The sequence below is a fragment of the Eschrichtius robustus genome, chromosome 17 (assembly GCF_028021215.1).
Source record: "Eschrichtius robustus isolate mEscRob2 chromosome 17, mEscRob2.pri, whole genome shotgun sequence".
NCBI classification, from domain to species: domain Eukaryota; kingdom Metazoa; phylum Chordata; class Mammalia; order Artiodactyla; family Eschrichtiidae; genus Eschrichtius; species Eschrichtius robustus.
Window position 1 is genome coordinate 86,659,530 of NC_090840.1, and position 25,806 is coordinate 86,685,335.

General features: G+C 51.7%; 2 protein-coding genes and 1 long non-coding RNA gene across 11 annotated transcripts in view; 1 reads left to right on the forward strand and 2 right to left on the reverse strand.

Moving 5' to 3' along the window:
- Nucleotides 1–3,617, reverse strand: part of ARHGAP39 (Rho GTPase activating protein 39) — an 82,428-nt gene extending 78,811 nt beyond the window's left edge. For 6 of the 7 annotated variants that reach the window (XR_011070817.1, XR_011070818.1, XM_068526102.1 and 3 more), the window contains exon 1: nt 3,529–3,617. The gene's annotated coding sequence lies outside the window, so the exon portion shown is untranslated. The remainder of the gene's footprint in view (nt 1–3,528) is intronic. The other variant, XM_068526103.1, reaches the window with a different exon arrangement.
- A 12,860-nt stretch (nt 3,618–16,477) lies between these two features.
- Nucleotides 16,478–18,890, reverse strand: LOC137751550 (uncharacterized). Its single transcript, XR_011070837.1, has 2 exons — nt 18,143–18,890; nt 16,478–18,007 (listed from the first exon to the last, which is right to left on the reverse strand). It is a non-coding gene; the product is annotated as an uncharacterized lncRNA (long non-coding RNA).
- A 2,620-nt stretch (nt 18,891–21,510) lies between these two features.
- COMMD5 (COMM domain containing 5) lies at nt 21,511–23,571 on the forward strand. Of its 3 annotated transcripts, none has more exons than XM_068526205.1 (2): nt 21,511–21,566; nt 22,675–23,571. In XM_068526205.1, the coding sequence occupies exon 2, from the start codon at nt 22,731–22,733 to the stop codon at nt 23,403–23,405; it is 675 nt and encodes a 224-aa protein (XP_068382306.1). In that variant the 5' UTR covers nt 21,511–21,566; nt 22,675–22,730; the 3' UTR covers nt 23,406–23,571. The 3 variants fall into 3 exon arrangements, with proteins under 3 accessions (XP_068382306.1, XP_068382308.1, XP_068382307.1); XM_068526207.1 differs by having other exon boundaries at nt 21,535–21,566; nt 22,505–23,571; XM_068526206.1 differs by lacking the exon at nt 21,511–21,566 and adding an exon at nt 21,588–21,904.
- The last annotated feature ends 2,235 nt before the right edge of the window (nt 23,572–25,806 follow it).

Below are 25,806 nucleotides of genomic sequence, written 5' to 3' on the forward strand. Positions count from 1 at the left end.
GCCACCTTCTTGCCTTTACTCCCAAGACCTGAAACACTTTCTGTCTGTAGTGCTGCAATGTCCTCAACCCTTTCCCCCACTCACCTCCTACTGAGGTTCAGCTCAAAGACCACCTCTTCCTTGAAGCCTTCCCTCACACTGCAGCCCCCTGCAATCCTTCTCCCTCTGAACTTCTAGAGCAAACTTTTTCTGAAAATGGGCCAGATAGTAAACAGTTTAGGTGTTGTGGGCCATGAAGTCTCTGTTGCAACTGGTCAAGTCTGCCAAAAAAGCCATAGATGATACAAAAATAAACCAGGGTGGCTGTGTTGCAATAAAACTTTATTTACAAAGACAGGCCAAGGAGCTGTCAGTGGCTGTAGCTTACAGACCCTCGTCTGGCGCAGTGTTGGGAAGGCTGAGGCGTGAGCACAGCGGAAGCAGGAGTGAGCCAGGGCTGCAGGCCCAAGGGAGGAGGTTCTTCTCAGCAGGGTGAAACAGTGTGGCTGCAGGACAGCAGCCAGGGTCAGAAACGACCTCGGGGACCAGGGCAGAGCTGCCAGGTAACATCAAGGGCAAGTCCCAGAGGCCGATGGGAGGCACAGTGAGGCAGGCATAGGAGGGAGCAGAGACAGCCGACAGCTGAGGGTGCAGACTTTACCAGAGGAGCAAGAAGGGTAACAGGAGAAGAGACCTCCAGGCAGGGCAGCCCAGTTCCGCTCTGCCAGGTGTCGCCAGGCCCAGCACTGCGACACCCAGGCTGAGCTCCTGAGACAGGACACCCACAAAGCCAACTTTGAGTGGGAGCGTGTGAGACCCTCAACAGATGGCCACATGGGTCAGCGACCAGGCACAGCAAAGGCATTTTGCTGGTAAAACCAGATACTTCACTCTGAGAATGTTCTCACGGTGAAACATGTGTTTCATTTTTTCATCTTTACACGGACATTTTTTTTCAAAAGCGACAAAGAACCAGGTGGAGGCTTAACAAGACACTGAATTCACTGTTACTACATTGTTCGAGGACAGCCCACACCAGCACACATGCAGGAAGGAAGGCGGGGATGGACATTTTTAAATCTATCTTTAGATATTTTAAAATTTGCTCACAGAAGCTATTTCGTTACCATTCGCTCTGAACGTCAAATGTTCTCCACCTCAGACTCCACAAATGCCAAAAGACTCTCCTTAAAGTGGGGGGTTCCCTCTTAGTCTCAGTGTCACACAGATAAAGGGGATGAGATGAAGTGATCTTGGGTAAGCCTAAGATACTTTCCTTAGACCTGAGAAAGAGAACCATCTCCTTGGGAAACACGACGAATTTTTCCACTTTGTTCTGAAGCAAGTTAAGTTATTCCTTCCAACAGCTTAGCAAGACAGAATGTTACAGCACTGATAACGCCAAGTCCTCATTTTCTGGTGCTTATGCCCTCGCTGTCACTTAGAGTTTGTTAATAAAGTATCTTTTCTGTTACAAGGATAACACTGTGAAGTATAACAACAGGGCTTCCCTGGTGGCGCAGTGGTTAAGAATCCGCCTGCCAATGTAGGGGACACAGGTTTGAGCCCTGGTCCGGGAAGATCCCACATGCCGCGGAGCAACTGAACCCGTGCGCCACAACTACTGAAGCCCGCGCACCTAGAGCCTGTGCTCCGCAACAAGAGAAGCCACCGCAATGAGAGGCCCACGCACTGCAACGAAGAGTAGCCCCCGCTCTCAGCAACTAGAGAAAGCCCGCGTGCAGCAATGAAAACCCAATGCAGCCAATTAACTAATTAATTAAATTAAAAAGAAAAAAGTATAACAAGAATGGTTTTGATAGTTTAATTCACGTAGAGAACTACCCAAGAACTGCTCGACATCTCATTTCTGTCAACGACAATCCTATCTACCTCCCAGGACGGTAAGTACTGCAGGATTCTAGAGTGGTTCATTAGAAGCTTTCTTCTTCTAAAAAGATTTTTAAAAACAGTTCTATATGATAATTTATCTAAGTACATGAGATTTGTTCCTCGTTTACCTTTATAAAGACTTGCTTCTCCAAATATGACCCCAGCTTGCGCAAGAAGAGAGAGCCACAGACCTCAAGTTAGTGTTAAACTAAGACGAAACTGCCGACCCAGCGAGCGCACCCTGGAAACCAGATCTTGGCAGCGATAACAACTCCTGACTTTTCTCAACACTGACAACGTACAAGGCACAATGAATTCACCGAGTCCCCACAACCACCCTGGGAGCCCAATATTATTGGTGTTCCCATTTTACACATGAGGAACCAAAGGCAGAGTACAAAGCCAGTAAACAGAAGAGTCACGACTCAAAGGCAAGCAGTCTAGCTCCAGAAGCCGCCCTCTTCTCCCCGCTGTTCTCCAGCCTCTCCAGACAGCTGACTAGACAAAGTGCAGGCAGGGAGACCCAGGGCCCTGCTCATTCCCAAGCCAGCGCGCGGGGCACACAGTCCGCGCCAAGCTGCTTTACGGAATGAGTCTCCTTGCTTTACATTCACCCCTATCAAATCTCCTTCCCCTCCCCCAACGAGGAGAAACACACCTTGCTCACTGTGAAAGGGGAGCCGCTGACCGGGAACCACCTGCTGTTTACAGAGGCACCCAGGATGTACAGGGTGCAATTCCCCTCGCTGGCTTCAAAGACAAACCTCCTATTGTCTGCACCAGGGGAGGAACAAGAAGCCTTGCAACTGTAGGTTTCTGCAAAGGTCACAGGAGGTTTGGTTAAACCCTAGGACACCGAAGCGGGTGAGGGACGCCGCATTTTTGCTGCTGAAGGCTGCGCAGCGCCCACAGCAGCTGCTGGTGGGAGCAGCATGTAACACACCCACAGCTGCGGCGGCCTCGCCGCCAGCTGCACGTTTTAAAATAAAAGACGTCCTGACCCCCAAGATGCGCACAGCCTGCCTCTATCTCGGCCCTCGCGCGGAACACTGCCTCCACCCACACCAATCCCGCAACCGGGGGGCCACCGAGGGAATTCCAGCTCCGGGAGGGCGACCGGGAGGGAAGGCGGGGACGCCCCAGCCCGCCTCCCTGCAGAGGCCAGATCGGCGGGGCCGGAGGCCACGGCCCGCACCCGGACACGCGCGTCCCGACTCCCCGGCCCCGCACCTCCCCGACTGCGCACCCGAACCACGCCGACACCCCGCGCTCAGGCCCGGCACTCCACTCACGCCCACCCTAGGCCGGGCACGCTCACACCCCAGGGCCGGGCACACTCACCGGCCCGCACCCCGGGCCGGACACACTCTCACCCACCTCCACCCACAGGCCGGACCCCACACCCACCTCACACCCTGGCCCCGCGAGGCCTGGGCCCCTCGCGCCCCTGCGCCCCCCCCCCCCCCACCAGCCGGACCTCTACACACAGAACCCGCCCCTCCCCGGCCCGGCCGCGGCACCGCCCGCCCCCTCAGTCGCCAAGGACCCGTATCCTCGTGGGCCGGGCCGGGGACCTCCGCGAGGCCGGGCGGGGGCCACAGCGCCGGCCTCTCCGCCATCTTCCCGGCCCGCGCCGCCCACCGCCCGCGCTCTCACCCGCAGGCTGCGCGCGGGCCGCGCGGCCACAGCCCCTCATCCCAGCTCGCACGCCGCGCGTGAGCTGCTCGCGGCTCTCCCGCGCCGCCGCCGCCCGCTCGGTGCGCGCCCTCCGCGGCCGCCGCTGCCGGCCCAGTGCGCCGCGACCGCGCGTCCTCCCGTCACCAGCGCAACCCCCCGCCTCCGGCCCCGCCCCCGCCCCGCACGGCCCCCGCCGCCTGGGGACGCCACCGCGAGCCCCATGCACATGCGCCGGCGCGCGGCACGCCGGGAGCGGGAGTCCCGCCGGGGGCGTGCGCTGCATGCCGGGAGTCGGGAGCATAGTCGCGCTGGCTCCGCCCACAACGCGGGTGTGGGGTTCTCGCGCTGTCCTGGCGAGTCCGGGGATGCTTCGGGCGAAGGGGGGCGCCCCCGGCCCGGGTCACCCGGGTCCCAGGGTGCGACGGGCGGAGAGGGGCGGCTGCTGGCCAGGTGATGCCGAAGCGCTCCCTCCAGCCCCGCGGTCCGCACCACGGCCGACGTTGCCTGTCAGATCGCTCCTGAGAGTCTTCCGATCCCCTTCGGTGCGGTGCAGTCGACATTTCCTACGTGTCGGTGTGGATTTGGTGTAATTTTACCTACTCAAACCATGTTGGACTTCCTGGAAAAGAGTTCACTTTTCCTCGATTCTGGAAAGTTATCAGCCACTGTCTCTTAAAATATTGGCTCTCCTCCATTCTTATAGGTTCTCCCTATGTATCTATCAGCTAAACTGGACGGCCTGTGTCCTCCGTGTCTCTACGATTTTCTCTCTTTTTGCTCTGTCATCTTAAATCTTGGTAATTGCTCAGTTAAGCCTTACTATTGTTCTCTTTAGCGTTTTCTAACCTGCGTTTAGCCTGCTCTTCAGGCTTTTAAAAATTATTATTACCTATACAGTATTCATTTCCAGAAGTTGTAGTATTTGACATGCATGTCGATATAAATGGAAGCTAACCAGCCTGAAACTCCCACAACAAAACAGAGAAGCCCACACCACTCCGTGGCCACAGCCCGGATCCCATTCGCACAAGGAACTGCAAAGGGCTGAAAGCTCAAGCTCAGAAGCCCTCAGTTGAGTTCCACTTCCGGCCTGCAGCTCACTCCCTCAGTGCACCGCTGCTGCAGTGCTTTGCCTCCCGGCTCTCTGATCCGCACTCTGTCACCACTCTTTGGCTTCCCATTTGGCCCATCTTCACACTGCACTCCCATACACAGGAAAAATGGTCTCTGCTCTCCTGTCTCTAGCTTCGGAGACCGTTGTGCACACTTGAGAAAGCCCAGTCTGGAGGAACCCCACCATTCTCCATCATGAATGCTGCAGAAACATCACAGACCTGCGCTGGCTGGCTTCACTTTAAACTTAGAAGGAGCACTTCACACTCCTTGGCAATCTTGTGATTTTTCTCCAGAGGGTAAGTCTCCCATTCCCCAAAGTGAGCATAGGAATTTCTTAGGCCTCTCTAGTTGAGCCTCCCAGATGAGAACAAAACTTCTTATCACCAAACCCAAAGGCCCGCCCATATCTATCCCTGCCCTTCACCTTCCCTCCTGAAAATGGGCAGGCAGTTTCCCTGCTCCTATACAAGGCAGGCCTTCCTCTGATGAACTGGGACCCACTCCTTCTTGCATTCTCAAAGATTTTGTTCATCTGTCTCCTCTCCTGCATCATCTGTTTGTCTCTCTCTGTTTTATTATTTGCATGAGCATACAAAGCCACTGATGTTTCTCGTTATAAAAACAAAATGCCTCCTTTAACTCCACTTATCCCTCCCAGGTCCTTGGGTCCCGTGGTGGCCATGCTTCACAAAAGACTTGCCTGCACCTCACCATCATATTGTTTTTGTTTGTTGGTTTTATTTTGTTTTTTATTGAAGTATAGTTAACTTACAACGTTGTTAGTTTCAATTGTATAGCAAAGTGATTCAGTTATACATATTTTTTTCAGATTCTTTTCCATTATAGTTTATCACAAGATATTGAGTATAGTTCCTTGTGCTATACAGTAGGTCCTTGTTGTTTACCTATTTTATATATAGTAGTGTGTATCTGTTAATCCCACACTACTAATTTGGGATGAATGGATAAAGATGTGGTACATATATACAATGGAATATTATTCAGCCATAAAAAAGAATGAAATGATGCCATTTGCAGCAACATGGATGGACCAGAGATTATCATACTAAGTGAAGTAAGTCAGACAGAGAAAGACAAATATCATATGATATCACTTATTTGTGGAATCTAAAAAAAATGATACAGGGAATTCCCTGGCCGTCCAGTGGTTAGAACCTGGGGATTTCACTGCTGTGTCCCGGGTTCAATCCCTGGGCGGTGAACTAAGCCGCAAGCCGTGTGGCATGGCCAATAAATAAATAAATAAATAAATAAATAAATAAATAAGTTTTTAAAGATACAAATGAACTTATTTACAAAACAGAAACAGACTCACAGACATAGAAAACAATCTTATGATTACCAAAGGGGAAGGTGGGGAGGGCTACATTAGTAGTTTGGGATAAATTAGGCTCATTTTATTTGAAAACATAGATGTGAAATTCGTACATAAAAATTGTTAACTGAATGCCAACATACAAAAACATAGAATGCTTAAGAATATACAAGAATGTAAGGATAGGGACTTCCCTGGTGGTGCAGTGGTTAAGAATCTGCCTGCCAATGCAAGGGACATGGGTTTGAGCCCTGGTCCGGGAAGATCCCACATGCCGCGGAGCAACTAAGCCCGTGTGCCACAACTACTGAGCCCGTGAGCTACAACTACCGAAGCCTGTGTACCTAGAGCTGGTGCTCCGCAACAAGAGAAGCCACCACAATGAGAAGCCCGCGCACCGCAACGAAGAGTAGCCCCTGCTCGCCACAACTAGAGAAAGCCCGTGGGCAGCAACGAAGACCCAACACAGCCAAAAATTAAATAAATAAATAAATAAAATTTTTAAAAAAAGAATGTAAGGATAACATAACATCAGAAAAATCTATCAGTGTAATTTAGCATATCATCAAACTAAGGATAAAATCACCTCCTTCTCTCAATTGTTGATAAAAGTCAGCATCTCTTTATGATCAAAAAATTTTTAACTGAGACTACAAAGGAAACTTTATTAACTGGGTAAAGGCTATATACCAAAATCCCACACAAATTATTTTCAACAGAGAATCTTTGGATACAAACCCTTTAAGGTCAGGAGCAAGAAAGGATGCCTACTAATGTTGGTGGGTGGAGGCAGGTGTGCTCAGCCGATGCAACAATAAAAGAAAAAAAAGAGCCTAAGGATTAGAAGAGAACAACCTAAAGTCTCAAAAATTGAAGATAATATGAAATTCTACGCAGAAAATATACAGAATCAACAAAGTATGAGAATCAGTGAGTTCAATAAGATCTGCTCACAAAACCCAACAATGGTTCTCTACAGATGAGAAACCACCAACTGGAAAATATGATAGAAAGTGAGATGCCCTTCACAACACCAACAGAAGCTATAAACTATGTAGGCATTAAGCTAATTAAAAATATACAAAACCTTTATAGAGGACACATAAAAACTCTATGAAAGTATCTTAAAAGAAAGCCTAAATAAATGGAGAAACATACAATGTTCATGGACCAGATGGCATAACACTGTAAAGATGTCAATGCTCACTAAAGTGGTCTAAAAAACCAAAATATTAATAATCTAGTTCTAGTAAGATTTTTTGAGGAATGTGAAAAACATTTTTTAGACATACATGGAAGAATAAAAGTCTACAAATAGCTAGTTCAGTTTTGAAGGAGGACATACAGCAGGCAGGTACTCTACCAGATGTTAGGATCTACTCCAAAGCAATGGTACTTGATAGGCCCAGGAACACAAATGGACCAATAGAACAGAAAAAAGAATTCAGAATCTCACTAATGTATAAAAAGTAATGGGGAAAGATTGATTATTTAATGTATTCTTTGTTGAGGAATTATTTGAAGAAACATGAAGCTGGAGCCACATCTAATATGTATAAAATTGGGTTCCCAATAGATTATCCACATAAATGTGAAAAGTAGAAGAAAGTAAAACTGAAATACTTCTAAAAAAAATAGAGGGGTGAATCTTTATGACCTTGGAGAGGGTAAAGACTTATTAAAACCACAAAACTACAAGCCACAAGGTAAAAAATTAACTAATTTGACTACCTCTGATTTAATGTCTATTAAACAGATGACATCACAGTTAAAGTTAATAGATGATGGACTAGCAGAAGACATTTGCAATCTAAATCTGACAAGAAATCAGTATCTAGAATATACAAGAGCTCTTGCGTATTAACAACGAAACAAAACAAAAAACAGGAACTCCAATAGAAACATAGGCCAGAAACAAAAACAAAAAAAACATACATATGAAAAGACAATTCACGAAGGGGGAAAGCCCACATGGTATTTGAGGAGATCATGAAACTCACTAGGAATCCATTAAGGACAAATTGAAACAACCATGATATACATCTGATTGGCAAAAATAAGAACACTGTATAACACTTAGTGTTGGGGAAGGTGTAGTGAATTGGGAACTCTCAGGCACGGCTACTGGGAGTGTAAATGTACTCAGCAGCTCTGAAGGGCAACCTAGCGGTAGTCAGTGAAATTAAGCGTGCAGATACCTTATGAACAAGCAACCCGTTCTTGGATAGATAATCCAGAGGAATTTTCATTCCTAGGGACCAGGTAAAAAGATACTCAGCACTACGTGATTTGCAGTGATGGGGAATAAGAGGCAACTTAGGTGTCCATCATCAGGGACAGACGCGCAGACTGACAGTGCTACGCAGCAGTTAGGGACAAAGAACCAGAGGTATGGAGAACAAGAGAAGATCCTAAAAACAAGGCGCTGCGTAAAAAATTAAGTGAAGTGGGCTTTATAGCACAACATGTAAATTAAGTCACATACACCACACAACAGTGCATATTTTACAAGGAAAAAACATATTAAGGACATGTATAAAACACCTGCACCTACGTGATGGAAAGGAAGAGCTGCGGAGTCAGGGATACGTTGATAAACGAGGAGAAGCGCCTGGTCCAGACAGGAAAGGGCCCGGTGCCTGCGTGCAAAGGCGCCGCCTCCCCTCCGCTGCCCGGCCGCACGCAATCCCACTGAGGACCCCTTTTCATCCCACTCGCCCCTGCAGGACGGGGCCAGGAAGACAGGGTGCTCCAGCATCACCTCTGGCTCCGTCCCGGCTGGGCGGCGGCGCGGGAACAGCGGCCTGGCGCCCCGAGGGCTCGAGCGCAGGCGGGACAGCGTGGACCCGCTGGGACCCGCTCCGGCCTCCTGACCACGCCCCTCACGACCGCCCCTGCACCGGGTCACGCCCCCAACACCCTCCTTGCCCCTTGCTTGACCGCGCCTCCCTCCGGACCTTGGCTTCGCCGCGTCCCTCTGATCCCAGTCACGCCTTCCCGGGTCACGCCCCTTGCCCAAGGACACTCTCCCAGGAGACAGCCTCTTAAGCTCCTCGACGCTCCGCCCTGACCACGCCCCCACGGCTCACTCCCTCAGGGCCCCCTCTCCCCAGCTGGCTCTGGGCTGTCAAACCCAATCAAATCCCTTCCCTCCAGTCCGAGGGCCGCTCCCCACCTGCAGTGGGCTCTGTGCCAGGTCTGGGGCTCTGCCCACGAGCAGGGACAGGCTGATGGTCCCCTGGGTTGGTGGTAACTGGTTTCCATCTTAATCCGATTACAGCTCAACAGAAATTGCTTAGGTGTTCTATCAGGGACGCTCTTTATTCCCCAAGGAAGCTACCTCGGCACACCAGGCTTGGTATAATTTTTCCTTTACGGTAGGTACTGTCATCATTCTCTCTTCCGGGTGGAGACGCTGAGCACAGAGTTGATAAGCTTGGCCAAGGTCGCCCAGCGGTCCGCTGATAGGACCAGGGGCTCAGCCCCACGCGTCCTAGGGAGTTTAGGGGAGAGGGGTGGACGCGCCCCCACCTGCTCTTTTTCCTCCCCTGCAGGAGGCTAGCTGCTGAGACCTCCTTTGATTTTGCTGCCTGGAAAATAAGACAGGCTGACTTCTTTTTAAAAATATTTTAAACTTTTATTGAGATATAATTGACATACAATAAACCGCACAAATTTAAAGGATACAATTTGATGATAAGCTTTGACGTATTAATTCTTAATTTCACATCTGTGAAAGAATTAACACAATCAAGACAATGAACGTGTCTGGCACTTCCCCAGTCTTGCAGGCCCCAATGAATCCGCCCTCTTACCCTCCCCCACCCCATCTCCAGGGAACTCTGCTTTCTGTCACTATTAGGTCAGTTTCACTTTCTAGAATTTGGTGTAAATGAAATCCTTTTCTCCTAGGGTAAACACCTAGGAGTAGAATGGATGGCTCATATGCGAGGTGTATGTTGGACTTTTTATGAAGCCTCCAAACCATTTTCCACGTGGCTGCACCACTTTCCATCCCCACCAGCAGTGATGAGGGTTTCATTTCCTGCACAACCTCACAGACTCTTGACATGGCCAGTCTTTGTTTAAATTGTGGTAAGACACACACACACACACACACACACACCATAAAATTACCATCTTAATCATCTTTAAGTGAACAGTTCAGTAGTGATAAGTATATTCATATTGTTGTGCAACAGTGGTCCAGATCCAGATCTTGCAAAACTAAACCTCTCTGCCCATTAAGCAACTCCTCATTCCTCCCTCCCGTCAGCCACTGGCAACCACCACTCTACTTTCCATTTTTATGAATTTGATTACTTTAGATACCTCATATAAGTGGAATGTATTTGTATTTGTCTTTTTGTGACTGACTTATTTCACTCAACATAATGTCCTCCAGGGTCATCTATGTTGTAGCATGTGTCAGAATTTCCTTCTGTTTTAAGGCTGAGTAATATTCCATTATATATACACACCACATTTTGTTTATCCATTCATCGATGGACACTTGGGTTGCTTCTACCTCTTTACTATTATGAATAATGCTGCTATGAACATGGGTGTGCAAGTATCTCTTTGAGATCCACCTTTCAGTTCTTTTGGGTATACACCCAGAAATGGGATTACTGGATCAAATGGTAGTTTTTTGGTGTTTTTTTTTTTTTTATAAATTTATTTATTTTATTTATTTCTTTTTGGCTGCATTGGGTCTTCACTGCTGTGCGTGGGCTTTCTCCAGTTGCGGCGAGCGGGGGCTACTCTTTGTTGCGGTGCCAGCCTTCTCATTGTGTTAGCTTCTCTTGTTGCGGAGCACGGGCTCTTGGCGCGCGGGCTTCGGTAGTTGTGGCAGCAGGCCTAGTTGCTCCACGGCATGTGGGATATTCCCGGACCAGGGCTCGAACCCGTGTCCTCTGCACTGGCAGGCGGATTCTTAACCACTGTGCCACCAGGGAAGTTCCCAAATGGTAGTTTATTTTTAATATTTTGAGGGACCTCCATACTATTTTCCACAGAGGCTGCACAAATTTACATTTCTACCAAAAGTGTCCATGAGTTCCAGTTTCTCCACATCCTCACCAACAATTGTTATTGTTTTATTTTTTTTATAGGCACCATCCTAATGGGTGTGAAATGGTATTTCACTGTGGTGTTTTTTTGTTTGTTTGTTTGTTTTAATTTTTAATTTTTAGCTGTGTTGGGTCTTTGTTTCTGTGCGAGGGCTTTCTCTAGTTGCGGCAAGCGGGGGCCACTCTTCATCGCGGTGCACGGGCCTCTCTCACTATCGCGGCCTCTCTTGTTGGGAGCACAGGCTCCAGACACGCAGGCTCAGTAGTTGTGGCTCACGGGCCTAGTTGCTCCGCGGCATGTGGGATCTTCCCAGACCAGGGCTCGAACCCGTGTCCCCTGCATTGGCAGGCAGATTCTCAACCACTGCGCCACCAGGGAAGCCCTTCACTGTGGTTTTGATTTGCATTTCCCTAATTATTAGTAATGTTTAGCATCTTTTTGTCGCTTCGTTGGCCATTTGTCCATCATCTTTGGAGAAATGTCTGCTCAAGTCCTTTGCCCATTTTTAAATCTGGTATTTGTTTTGTTGTTGTTGTTGAGTTGGAATTCTTAATATATTTTGGATATTAACCTCTTATTAGATATAGGATTTGTAAATATTTTCTCCAGTTCTTTGGGTTGCCTTTTCACTCTCTTGATTGTGTCCTTTGATGCACAGAAAAGTTTGTCTGATGTCCAATTTACCTATTTTTGCTTTTATTGTGTGTGCTTTGGTGTCATATTCAAGAAATCTTTGCCACATTCAATGTTATGAAGCTTTCCCATTTTCTTCTATGAGTTTAGTGGCTTTAGGCCTTTGATCCATTTTCCATTTTTAAAAAAAATTAATTTAGTTATTATTTATTTATTTTTGGCTGCATTGGGTCTTCGTTGCTGCACATGGGCTTTCTCTAGTTGCGGCGAGCGGGGGCTCAGTTAATTTTTTAATACAGCATGAAATAAGGGTTCAACTTCATTCTTTTGCATGCAGATAGCCAATTTTCCCAACACCCTTTGTTGAAAACACTGCCCTTTCCTCATTAGACGCTCTTGGCACTCTGGTCAAAGACTATTTTCTCAGCGACGTGAGAGTTTATTCCTGGGCTGTCTCTTCTGTCCCATCGGTCTCTATGTCTGTCTTTTTGCCAGTGTGAGTGTGCCCAGTCTTTTTTAATTTCATCAATTTTAATGGGTGTTCCTCATTGTGACTTAAAAGTGAATTTTCCTAATGATTAATGGTGTTGAGTATCTTTTCATGTGTTTGTTTGCCACTCATAAATCTTCTCTAGGGACTTCCCTGGTGGTGCAGTGGTCAAGAATCTCCCTTCCAATGCAGGGAACACGGGTTCAAGCCCTGGTCTGGGAAGATCCCACATTCTGCAGAGCAACTAAGCCCGTGTGCCACAGCTACTGAGCCTGCGCTCTAGAGCTCCTGAGCCACAACTACTGAGCCCACGCACCACAACTACTGAAGTCCGTGCTCCTAGAGCCCGTGCTCCGCAACAAGAGAAGCCACCACAATGAGAAGCCCGTGCACTGCAAGGAAAAGTAGCCCCCACTCTCCGCAACTAGAGAAAGCCCGTGCGCAGCAAGGAAGACCCAACGCAGCCAAAAGTAAATTAAAATAAATAAATAAAAATAAATCTTCTCTAGTGAGGTATCTGTTCACATCTTTTGCCTGACTGTCCCTTCTCTTTGTCCCTTTCCTCACAGCAGGAGAACCATAGGGAGCATTGGGATGGATTATGGGCTCATGTTTTCAGGCTAGAGGAGACAAGTGGATGACACTGAATAATGGAGTTTGGTGGAGGGCAATGGGGAGGAGGACCCGGACGTGTGTCCAGCAGCCTCCCAGCCTCTCGGGCCACCTTGGCCCCTCCCACCTGGGCTGGACCCAGAGATGAGTGCCCAGGACTCCTTGGAGGGAGTCTCACCTTCTGTTCCCCAGGGTTACTAGCTGGAGTGCAGGCCATGGCTCGGGACACGTGTGGACCCACGTCTGTGTTCAGGGAAGCTGGACTGTTTGGTGGGCACAGCTGCTCGATAAGGCCATGTCCCCAGGTGTGTCCAGGGCAGGGACTGGCTCCCAGGACCTGTGCACTGTCCAGGACGTCTTCCTGTGCCTTAGGTCTGGGATCATCTGATCGCAAGGAGTGGGAGCCCTGGGTGCTGCTCACCGTGAGGAGAAGACCCAGCTGGGAGGACACAGAGTTGGCTCACACAGATGGCAGGAGGCTGACCTGGAAGCCTGGGACCCCTCTGTCCCCACCGCGTGGACCTTCTCTCCTCTCTATCTCTCTGTGGAGTCTGGCTCCTCTGCTTCTGCACGTGGGGCCCCTCACTCTGGCACTAAGTGCATTGTCTGTGTCACTAGCCCTTGCAGGGACGGGCACCTGCCCCTCAGCTGTACAGAGGCTCAGAGAGCCTGCAGCACCCAGCCCAGTCAGCACGGCCTGGGGGAGGCTCCAGGACAGGCACAGGGACCGGTGTGGACGTCCCTCAAGGCAGCAAGTACCTGTTTAACTGTAAACTCCCCTCATATGGGATGTAATGGGTACAAGAAAGGCTCTGGTCATAGGCAGAGGGGGCATTCTGGGCGCCTGCCCTTGCCAGCTGCTCCCTGTTGAACAAACTGCCCCCCTCGCCCAGTTCTTGCCGTGGGTGGCCCTGCTCTGCGGGAGACATGATGCCCTTAGACCAGAGTGCAGGCAGAGGCAAAGCCAGCTGTATTCCCATCTGCAGGGGAAGCCAGTGATCTGTGATGTGGCCAGGTCTCAAAGAACGGAAGAATCAAATGTACAGAGAAAAGCAGATGGAGAAATGGGTCCGTGGATTCATGGAAAAGTGCAAAATTGCTGCAGTTAGTGCCGGGTCCCCGGAGCTTTCTTCTCCTGAACAATGGCGAGCAGTGACTCAGTTCTTCACGAAACCCAAATGGACAGTAGCTGACAGTTTCCTACATTTCTGTGCTAAGTTTCTAAAATCTGGAAGCATGCAAAAGGGGCCTTACCCCGCCTCCACAATCAAGTGGAGCACCGGCCGCAGCCAACGCTGCATTCTAAAATCTGTGAAAGAACGCTCATTTGCAGCTCAATCCTCCCCAAAGCAATGAACTATAGTGACATATATAGTAAGGTCCTTACAGTAGAAAATAAAGGCTAGAAAGCCACCGTGAATTTCAAACTGTAGGTATAACGGAATAGTTGGTTGTTTACATAAAATGGTTGTTGAAAAGTTTCTGGCTTTTTCCACAGTGGATTTGCTCCCAGACACAGGCGTTTAAAAACCACCACTAGGGCTTCCCTGGTGGTGCAGTGGTTAAGAATCCGCCTGCCAACGCAGGGGACACAGGTTCGAGCCCTGGTCTCGGAAGATCCCACATGCCACGGAGCAACTAAGCCCGTGCGCCACAACTACTGAGCCTGCGCTCTAGAGCCCGCGAGCCACAACTGCTGAAGCCCGCTCACCTAGAGCCCATGCTCCGCAACAAGAGAGGCCACCGCGATGAGAAGCCCGTGCACTGCAACAAAGAGTAGCCCCCGCTCGCCAAAACTAGAGAAAGCCCATGTGAAGTAATGAAGACCCAACGCAGCCAAAAATAAATAAATAGATTTATGAAAACAAACAAACAAAAATATGGATCTCCATTTCCTTACCTAAATAAATAAATAAATAAATAAATAAATAAATAAATAAATAAATAAAAACCACCACTAAGGCTAAGCCAAAACGGGCAAGGAAAAGACGTCGTCATCGCTGGATACGGAGCTCAGGTGCGTCTGCCTCTCCTGGCTCTCTGCCTCACAGCTATGGTGGGAGTAACAAAGGAGCCGTGGAGAACTGTGGGGGGTGGGGGGAGGGAGCCTCCGGGGATGGGAAGGGCTCCCCTACATGGCTTCAAGCTCAGCATGAGCGCCATGTCCCCACTGACCTCCCTGGGGAGACCCAAGACCAGCCAACATTCTGTGACCATCAGTGACGCCCCAGGACACACAGAAGTTATTGAAAACATGACCACAGGCGCATCTCAGGCTGACCGTGCTGTCCTGGTTGTTGCTGCTTCTGTCTCCAAGCGTGGGCAGACCCCTCCCTGAGCAGGCCCTCTGGCTTACACACTGGTGTGACACCACTAACTGCAGGTATTAACAAGATGGGTTCCACTGAGCCCTCTGCAGCCAGGAGGGATGGAAAACACCTGGTAGAGGTGGCAGTGCAGTGGAAGCGAGCTGCCCGCAGCTTGTCCAGCTGACAAGCCCTCGCGTCCACCCCTCCAGCACATCCACACAATTGGTGCATTGGCACCAAGCCTGTGGGCTGAGAGGAGATGGGGGTTCTCAAACCCAGAGGAGTGGTCGCCTTTGTCCACGTGCACAGCAGTAGCTTTGAGTGAAGCTCTTCTTGGGGAGTGTGGACTTCAGTGTCAAGAACGTGTCTGTCGCTCATCGTGGCAACAGCAAAAATGATCCAGCAACGCAAGTGGCTGGCTTCACAGCCCAGGTGACTATCCCGAGTCATCCAGGCCGTGTCAGCACTGGCTGGGCATCTGTTGCCTGCAAGTCTGCTGAGGTGAAGAATGTTGATCACTGTACTGGGAAGAGTCTGGAAGATGGCCCCGGATTCTTGAAACCTCGTGATGCTTCATCGTTGAAATGGTCCCCAGCAAGCCCATGTGTGTTGAGAGCTTCTCTGACGATCCTTCTCTGGGCCATTTTGGTATTTGTGACATGAGATGGACGGCAGCTGTGGGTGTCATCAAAGCAGTAGGTGAGAAGGCTGCTGGAGCTGGCAAGAAAGTTCAGAAGGCTAAACGAATACACTTAACCCTTGAGCCAAGTGGGGATTAGGGGCACTAACTCTCCACGCAGTTGAAGATCCAGGTATAACTTTACTTCCGTGTCTGCAGATTCAACAACCCCAGATTTTTTTATTGGAAAAAAAAAAAAAAGCTGCATATAAGTGGACCCACAGTTCAAACCTGTGTTGTTCAAGGGTCAACTGTATTGTCCCTAATACCTGCCACCCACTCTTAGCCTGTGGTGAAAGAACGGTCTCAGGACAGTCTCAATTGGCCATTTTGGTTTAATAGTAAAGGACTGGCTAATGAGAACAATGCATCATAAAGTCTTCATAAGGAAAAGATAATGTTTTGTGGACCATTGTTGCGGGGGTGTTGCGTGGCAGTTTTAAGTTACTAGTTTTTAAAATCAGAACAATTTTTTTCTTAATATTTATTTGGCTGCGCTGGGTCCTAGCCTGCGGCACACGGGATCTTCGTTGCGGTACGTGGGATCTAGTTCCCTGACCAGGGATCGAACCCGGGTCCCCCGCATTGGGAGCGCGGAGTCTTAGCCACTGGACCACCAGGGAAGTCCCCAAATCAGAACTTTTTAATGGAAACAACTGGACAAAAACTCTGTCACAGAATTTTGAGACCCATTAAAACAAAGTTTAATGAGAAAAAAAAGTTTTGCATCAGATTTCCCAAGTTGACCCAATCCAAGGGGAAAGGAGGAAGGCCTGAGAGGAACAGGTGTGAGGCACAGCCACCCAGACCTCCTTCCCACCAGGCCTCGGCACAGGCCGAGCCAGGAACGCCTGAATCTTCAGAAGTCGGGAGGTGCGGATGAAGGCCAGCAGGGTGCCGGCCCAGGGGCTCCATATTGTCAGGCCTGGGGGGAGGAGCAAGCTGTTGCCTCACACAGGTCAAGAAGGGAACGGGAAGGGGGATTTCTGAGTCCTGTCCTCAACTGTGGGCTCCTCACGGGGAGAGGGAGACGCAGCCGGAGTCAGGTGCTTCCTCGGGTCCTGTTGGGGGTAACACAGGAGTGCGGTGGAGGCAGTGGTAGAGGCCAGGAAGGCTTGAGGAAGGAGGACTGGAACTGCCTTGAAGACGGTGGGATGACAGCACAAGGGGACAGAAGTGGCACAGGGGACAGAAGCAGCGCAAGCAAAGGCGCAACGTAGCAAAGATGGGAATGTGACTCTGGAGCTGGCAGGGCCTGGCTTTTTGTCTCCTGGAGACTGTGGGCTCCGTCCTGGAGGCCATGGAGCCTTGGCATGTTTTTGAGGAGTGAGGCATCGTCAAGGAGGGCTTCAGTTAATCTTCAGGCCATCCAGGAATGAGGACTGTGTGGGACCCTGGGAGGTGCTCGGTGAGGCTCATCTCACCTGTCTCCCGGGCGTAATATAGAGGCTTCTCTGTTCCTCAGAGATTGTAAATCAGTTTCTTGATTACCCAAACCTCATGATCCACTTCCTTCACGTAGGATTTGAGGGTAGAGAAGCTCTCGTGCAGCTTGCAGCTGAGTGGGGCCCCTGTGGTTAGGCAGCCAGAGGGAGGTTGTCCAGAGACACGCTCACCAACCCCGGTCTGCTCCTCAGCTTTGCCCTGGTGCTGAGACCAGGTGCCCTGTCCTCCAGGAAGTGGACACAGAAGAGCAGAGAACCAGGGCACAGGGGAACCCAGCAAGGGCCCGTCCATTGTCAGTGGTACCAGTGTTGCTGCCAGGCATGCACCCCTCTTTGAACACAAGTTTCAGGGGAGGCTGGGGGATCTGGGAGTGGGTCTGAAGATTCAAATTTCAGTGGCTCCAAGCACTGACAGCTGCTGTTTCCATCCCCGTTGTAGGGATCAGACTACAGGTGTGGTCACTGCCCTCGGCTGTCCGGCCACAGGTCTCCCAGACAGTGCCTGGGTGGCGTCTGCACACTTCTGGATCTTCATGTGTCCATTTTCTTTCCTCTGAGGCTTGGAGTCTAAGCGGAATGGAGGTTTCCTCAGACTTTCTCTAATGAGTGAACAAATTTCTGCTAAGTTAAAATCATGTTCTCTTGCCCTCTTGGGAAGTAAGTTTAGGGTTGATGAAGCTTTAGAGTGACTCCAAACTATTCGGTAGCACACCTGCAGCCTCTCATCTGTCCTCACAGACGCCCAGCCGCACCCATTGTGAGTCCCTGGGGGGAATAACAGAAGCATGGGTTTGGGGTCGGACAGATGGATCTGAATTCACTTAGTATGCGGTCATAGACAATTTGTGTAACCCCCAACCTTAGTCTTCTTACCTGTAAGATGGGGATGTTAATACCTACCTGGTGCGTGTGGGGCACTCAGCATAACCTGTCACGTGGCAGGTACTCGATAAATGTCAGATACTGTTCTCATCACGTGGATTTTACCAGGTTCATGCCCAAAGGGCAGCAAAATCTCTATGAGCTCTGAGTGCTTAGGAGATAACTGTTTCTTTCAGTTAGTGACAAGACCCAGGTTCTGACTTACAGCTCCTCGGCTCGTGCTGTGCATTTTATCTTTAACCACAGCCACCTAGAAGCCCTCCCAAGTGCTACCAGAAGTAGTTCTGACTCTCCACAGACCCCAGCTGGTCCATGAGGGTCCCCGCCACCAAGGACCGTCCCCACAGTCCTCAGACCCCAGGGTGCCGCCTCCCTCATCATCTGCGCAGACCTTAACAAGCCCCAGGGGGCCAGGGCCTCTTCAAGTTGGGTGATCAAGTGCCCCAGTGGAGTCAGCGACTGTCCTACGCCTACAATTGTATCGCAGCCCGCGCGACTCCTTTACGCTCGGCAGGCCCTGTACTCGGAACCCGGCCCACCCGGGAGGCCTCTTTAGCCGACTCCCGTCGGCCGCCCGCCTCACCAGCCAATAAGCAGCCCTGTGCCCGCCTCCGTCGGACCGACCGCGCCCCCGGGGCGCTCAGGGGAAGGTCCCCTGGGGCCAAGTCGCCTCCACCCTGCGGCAGCCGCGACTGCTCACGATGCTGGGGCCTAGCGATCCCCAAGTCAAGGGCTGAAAGAAAACGGCCGGCGCGCCTCCCGAAACCCCGGTCACCAACCCTCGGTTTCCCCAGCCCCTCAGCCACCGCGGACCGAGAAGGGCGGGCCGCCGAGCACCATAGAGTCGACGGTCTTCCCTGCGTCCTAGAGCGACTCGAGGGCGCACGCGCAGGCCCCGCCCCGGGACCACTTCCGGCGGTGCGGCCCGTCCAGCGGGTGGGCTCAGCCTCTTGGGGGCGCCCGGGTTTCCGCGAGGCGCGGGGGCAGCCGTTTGACGTTGGTTAAGGGCGGATGTGACTGAGTCCCTGCAGCTAAGGGCAGCTAGGCCTGCCGAGGCGGAGGTGGCCCAGGCGGCTGCCGCGATCTGCTCGGTCTAGGGAAGCCCCTCAGAACGCAGCTCAGTGTGAACGAAAATCCCGTATCTCCAGGCTGACTTCTCGAGCACGTGTCAAACTTTCCCAGGGATCCGGTCCGATTTACGGTCTCATCCTGCATCCGCTGGGACTGCGGCCCGTGAGGGCTCGAGTCTCCAGCCCTAGTTGACTCCAGTTACTGTCCGTCTAGGCCGGGCGAGGCGTATCTCCTTGTGGTTGTGACTTGCATATCCCTGAGAGCTAATTATGTTGAGCATCTTTTCACGTGCTTGTGGACCATCTGTATGTCTTTTTTGCCCAAATACCTATTCAAATCCTCTTCCAATTTTTAAATTATTTATCTTTTTATTGTTGAGTTGTGAGAGTTATTTATATGTTCTGGATACAAGTCCCTTATTTCAAATACATGGTTTGCGAATATTTTCACACTTCCGTGCGTTGTCTTTTCACTGTCTTGATAGTATCATTTGCAGCACAAAAGTTCTTAATTTTAATGTGGTCCAATATTTCTATTTTTGCTTTGTCATGTGCTTTTGGTGTCTTTTTCAAAGAATCTACTTTCGGTTTTATTCATCCACTCTGTTTCCTTTTTTTCTTGGCACGCCACTGAGGGCTCTTAATTCCCCCACCAGGGACTGAACTCTGCCGACAGTGAAAGTGCCGACAGTGAAAGTGCCAAGTTATAACCACTGGACTGCCAAGGAATTCCCTGTTCTTATATATATATATATATATATACATATATATATATATGTATATATATATATATGTATATATATATATATTTATATATTTATATATTTATATATTTATTTTATTTGGCTGTGTTGGGTTTTCGTTGCTGCGCACGGGCTTTCTCTAGTTGCGGCGAGCAGGGGCTACTCTTTGTTGCGGTGCATGGGCTTCTCATTGCGGTGGCTTCTCCTGTTGTGGAGCATGGGCTCTAGGCACGCGGGCTCTAGAGCACAGGCTCAGTAGTTGTGGCACCAGGGCTTAGTTGCTCCGCGGCATGTGGGATCTTCCCAGACCAGGGCTTGAACCCGTGTCCCCTGCATTGGCAGGCGGATTCTTAACCACTGTGCCACCAGGGAAGTCCCAGTTCATTTTCTCTTTATTATTTCTTTCTACTTCATTTAGGTTTGATATTTTTTGTCTAGCTTAAGTTGAACATTTAATTTGCTGATTTTTAAAATTCTGACTTACAATTATTAAAGGACAAGTTATTTGCTAAAAGCTTATAAATTAATGGACTTAGTAATAGGCTGGTTTCTTCAAGCTTCTAGGTAATAGAAGTTGAAGAAGGTAGTAAGGGAAAGGGAAGGCCCTCGATATTCTATGGGAGGGAAATGGGCAAAAAGAGAACAAAATTCAGGATAAATGGGAGAAAAGGGCTGCCTTTTTCTCCTGACTCCATGGAATTTGTTTAATAAGTATGGGAACAGAAGCAGGTACTGAGGTTTTTCTATAGCTATCTTTTACAAGTCGATATTTCTTGCTTTTGGATCACATGGATTTAGAAAAGATATCGTTTTGTTTTTAGGCTTTTTAAAATTTTTATTTTATTTTATTTATTTTATTTTTGGCTGTGTTGGGTCTTCGTTGCTGTGCGTGGGCCTTTCTCTGGTTGCAGTGAGCAGGGGCTACTCTTCATTGCGATGCACAGGCTTCTCATTGCTGTGCTTCTCGTGTTGCAGAGCACAGGCTCTAGGCGCGTGGGCTTCAGTAATTGTGGCACGGGGGCTCAGTAGTTGTGGCTTGTGAGCTCTAGAGCGCAGGCTCAGTAGCTCAGCAGTTGTGGCGCACCGGCTTAGCTGCTCCGCGGCATGTGGGATCTTCCCGGACCAGGGCTCGAACCCATGTGCCCTGCATTGGCAGGGGGATTCTTAACAACTGCGCCACCAGGGAAGCCCTGACTTATTAAAATACCACTTTATGGAGATAAATGCACATCCCATCAATTCACCTATTCAAAGTGAACAACTGAGAGGCGAAGTTCGCGCGCATTTTTGTGCAGGCGAGCCTCCCCGCCGAAGGTCTGCACTGGGCACACCCCCCCCTACCCCCGTGTCCCCAGACCCCGGGGGAGACCCCGCCGCTCTTCGAGTCCAAACCACGCAGCAGCAATCCGAGCGGAGGACAACCGGAGGTGCGTCCTGCGCGGTCGGACCCGTAAGACCAACCCGGCGGCCTAGGCCCCGCCCCACAGGCCGCGGATCACCGAGGGCGAGTCCTCCCGCTGTCCTAGAGCTGCCTCCCGGAGGGGGCCGGGGTCTCTAGGTCGCTTCCGGGAACCAGGCCGCGCTTCCGGCTGCGCGCGCCTCTGTGCTCCGCTTGGGACCGCGCGCCAGGTACGGGGGCGCAGCGGGAAGCGGGGGTGGGAATGGGTCGCCCTGCTCGCGAGGCGGCGAACACTCTGGAGGCAGGAGGCGGATCCGGCAGCTCGGTACCGGACCGCAGGGCGCTGACCGCGGCCGGGGCGGCGGCTCGGAAGAGCTTGGGTGGCCGCCTCGGGGCGCTCCTTCCTCCGGGCCAGGGGGCAGCGCGCTGGCCTCCAGGGGCCGGGACCTGAGCGGCAGGCGGCGGGGCGGCGGAAGGCTGTCCGGATACTGGCCATGCCCTGAAGGAAAACCCGTGGGTGGTCGTTGACAGCCGGCGTGAGGGGACCCAGCCTTCCCGGGAGAGTGGGGTACGAGGAAACCGGTGGGGAGCTCGCCGTGCGCCCGGGCCCGCCGCGCTTAGGCCCGCAGGCCGGGGGTGGGGGCGCCTTGGGGACGGCTCTGCTCGGCGCCTGGCGCGGCTGCGGGGGGCCGGGCGCTCCTGCAGAAGCAGGTGTGGGGTGTCGTGCTGTCTTTCAGGTGACATCTCAGCCCTTTTCTCCAGGTACTGCACCCACCTCTCTTAACACTTGCGCCTCAGCCCTTCCTGCTTGAGAGACGCCGTCTGGGCCCCCCTGCAGGGACTTCTGAGTGGACGGGCCTGGGTTCTAGTCCTTGACTTGAGCAGTTGTTTCCGCCTCGATTTCCTTGTTGGTGGGGTGAGAACGGTAACCCGCTCGTGCAGAGCCGTGTGCGGCTTGGACGTGGAGTAGCTGAGTGATCTTGGAGTGGTCAGTGGCAGCGGCAGTGGCTGTTGTGTCCTTGTGTTCTCTGGACTTTTCTTCTCCTTCATTCTTTAATCCGTTATTTATTTGGAGAACTTATGTTGCTCTCCTGTTTCCTGATTCTCTTCCTTCTCTCCTCCCCACCTCATCTCCCTTTTCTGCCGGTTCCTGTCTCCCCTCTTCCAGGGACTGGAGAGGGGCCCCTCCGCCACCTGCTTCCAGGGCACCTTCCGTCACGCTGGCTGTCATCAGTGTTTCACACCATCAGCATCTGGGAGGTGGAGACCATATCAGTCCTCATTCACTGGCCCAAAGGACATGGGAGTCACTGGGCTTCTCTTGCACCCCTCTTCCAGGCAGTTGCGGCTGGGACCTCCTACCTGGGCTGCCGGTCAAAGAGCAGGAAGCAGCGATGTCTGCCGTGGGTCCTGCAGCTCCACACCTGCATCGCCCTGGTGACAGTCACAGTGGCTGCATGAGTTTCCTGGGCGCCCAGCTGCCTCCAGAGGTGGCAGCAATGCCCCAGCTCCTGAGGGACCTGGACAGGGGCACGTTCAGAAAGTTGCTGAAGCTGGTGGTCAGCAGCCTGCAGGGAGAAGACTGCCGTGAGGCTGTGCGGCGCCTCGGGGCTGGCGCAGACCTGCCTGAGGAGCGGCTGGGTGCCCTGATCGCTGGCACACACACCCTGCTCCAGCAGGCCCTCCGGCTGCCCCCGGCCAGCCTGAAGCCCGATGCCTTCAAGAACCAGCTCCAGGAGCTCTGCATTCCCCAAGACCTGGTCGTGGACTTGGCCAGTGTGGTGTTTGGGAGCCAGCGGCCTCTCCTTGACTCTGTGGCCAGGCAGCAGGGGGCCTGGCTGCCCCATGTTGCCGACTTTCGGTGGAGGGTGGACGTGGCCATCTCCACCAGCGCCCTGGCCCGCTCCCTGCAGCCAAGTGTCCTGATGCAGCTGAAGCTCTCGGATGGGTCGGCCCTCCGCTTCGAGGTCCCCACGGCCAAGTTCCAGGAGCTGCGGTTCGGTGTGGCCATGGTCCTGAAGGAGATGGCCGACCTGGAGAAGAGGTGCGAGCGCAAACTGCAGGGCTGAGCCTTGCTCACCGGTCCCCTTCTAGTCACCGGGGATAGCTGGCTCAGACAGGTGTCTCCAGAGCAAAGGCCGCCCTTCCCGTTTGAGTATAATCGTGTATTTCTCTAAGTGAAGAGGACAGTTGTGTCTTTCCCTTTTTTTGGAAGTAAAGCAGCTACACAAAATATGTTCTCCTGGGTAGGCATCAAACTGCAGGCCCCGTCCCCGCAGCTGTCAGTTGGTCTTGTTGCCAGGTAAGGGCACCCACTGCTCCGGTGTGGCCATGTGTGGTCTAGTCACAGTCTGGGGTCCAGGCCAAGGCCTTTGTGAGGACACAGAGGTTCCTCAGCCTGGCCCCACCTAACAACTGAACTCTTGCTCCTGTGATTTTGGGAACCCTGTGCTTCAGGGTGCACATTTCATTCCCCTGTCTTAAATCCCTGACCTTATGGAGAGCATTCTAGTGGGGAGAGGGAGGCATTACGAAGTGCATAATACAAACAAGTGGTGTAGCTCATGGGAGGATGGGAAGTGGTGCAGGAGGTAGAGCAGCCTTTGGAGATGGGGGGCAAGGCTGTGGGAGAACTGGGCTATCATTTTAAATTGGGTCGTGGGGGGACCTCCCTGGTGGCCCAGTGGTTAAGAATCCTTCCAATGCAGGGGATGCGGGTTCGATCACTGGTCGGGGAACTAAGATCCCACATGCCATGGGGCACCTAAGCCTGGGTGCCACAACTACTGAGCCCACGCGCTGTAACTAGAAAGAAGCCTGCACGCTGCAACGAAAACCAGACGCAGCCAAAAAAAAAAAAAATCGGGGCATGGGTTGCGCCTCCTTGAGGACATGGTACCTGAGCAAAGACTTAAAGGAGGCGAGGCGGAGGGAGCAGCCTGTGGTGCACAGGCCACGTGGCTGCAGCCAAGTTGGGGGAAGGTGAGTGGAGGGCACAGGGGGCAGTCCCAAGGGCCTCTCTAAGAGCTTTGGCTCAATTCTGAGTGAAATGAGTGTGATGTGACAATTGTTTTCAGAGGATTATACTGGATGCTGGGTTGATAGCAGAGCGTAGGGCAGCAGGGTAGGGATTGGGCGTCTGGTGGAGTTGGCGGTGGCAGGGGAGAGGGGAGCAGGGGCCTCGCCTGGGTGCCTCTAGGGTGGGAGTGTGCAGAGCCCGTGGCCAGCCCTGCACCCTCCAGCATAACCACACCCCAGGTAGGGGCCTGGCGTGTCCCCGCCTCCATGCTCTGCCGCGAAACCAGGTCACAGGTCTGGTGGTGTTAATAGGCCCGAGCATCAGGCAGGAACCTCCTCTGAAAACAGCAAATGAGCTTGGGTGCCCACCTGGCACCTGCGCTTCCCCAGCGCCCCCTTCCTGCCCCCTGCTCCATGCCACGACCCATCAAGAGCGGCAGTGTTTGCTCTGTGCTGTTTCCAGAACACTCCCATGATCTCGGTTAATTAAGGCCTTTCCCTGAGTGAGGGTCCTGGCAAGTTAGGTGTAGGCCAAGGGCACAGAGAGGAGGAGGCCACCCTAAGGTGCTGCTGTGCGCTTGGAGCTAGAGTTTCAGAGGCCAGGCCGCAGGCGGGGCCCCATCTTGGCTCAGCCGAGGAGTGCAGACTCCCCAGGTCTCCTTCAGCGTCAGCTGGCATCCTTGGGCCCTGCTTCCCTGAGGACAGGAGCTGGCCTGGGCTGTGCTCGCGGCTGCCCGGGCCTGCTCAGAAGAACGTGCACAGGTAAGCTGAGCACCACATCTGCCTCAACCAGTGATGGAGGCTTTTCTGGCACCGTCACTGTGCTGTGACTTCTTCCTCGACCGCTGGGCATGTGTCAGGAATATGTACTCATTATGATACGTTTGGAAAATCCGAAAAAGTAAAACAAACAAACAAAAAGATTCAAAAAGCTCCTTTGCCCATAGACGGTCATGGAGAAACCGTCTTGACCAGACTTGACATTTACGCTCTGTGCTGTCTCTGTGTTAACACAGCTCTGTTCATGTAACTCTTCCTGATATGAGGGTCTGTCTAATGGCAGCAGAACATGCATCTTCCCGGTGGGCGTGCCAAGTTTCTCTTGGGGAAAATAAACAAAGCACCACAGACCGGGCAGCCTATAAACAACAGACATTGATTTCTCACAGTGCGGAGGCCGGATGTCTGAGGTCAGGGGGCCAGCAGGGGCGGGTGAGGCCCTCTTCCTGGCTGCAGACTTCTGTGTCCTCACGTGGAGGAAGGGGCAAGGGAGCTCTGTGGGGTCTCTTATCAGGGGGACTCCACCATCATGACCGAAGCACTCCCAAAGGCCCCACCTCATAACACCCTCACATTGGGCATTAGGATTTCAACACATACATATACGTTTGGGGGACACAGACATTCAGACTAGAGCAACTTCCGTGTTTCATTTTTTTTCTTAATTAAAAA

What these genes read in the sequence shown, in the direction of transcription:
- COMMD5 (XM_068526205.1), top strand. Translation starts at nt 22,731, where the DNA reads ATGTCTGCCGTGGGTCCTGCAGCTCCACACCTGCATCGCCCTGGTGAC.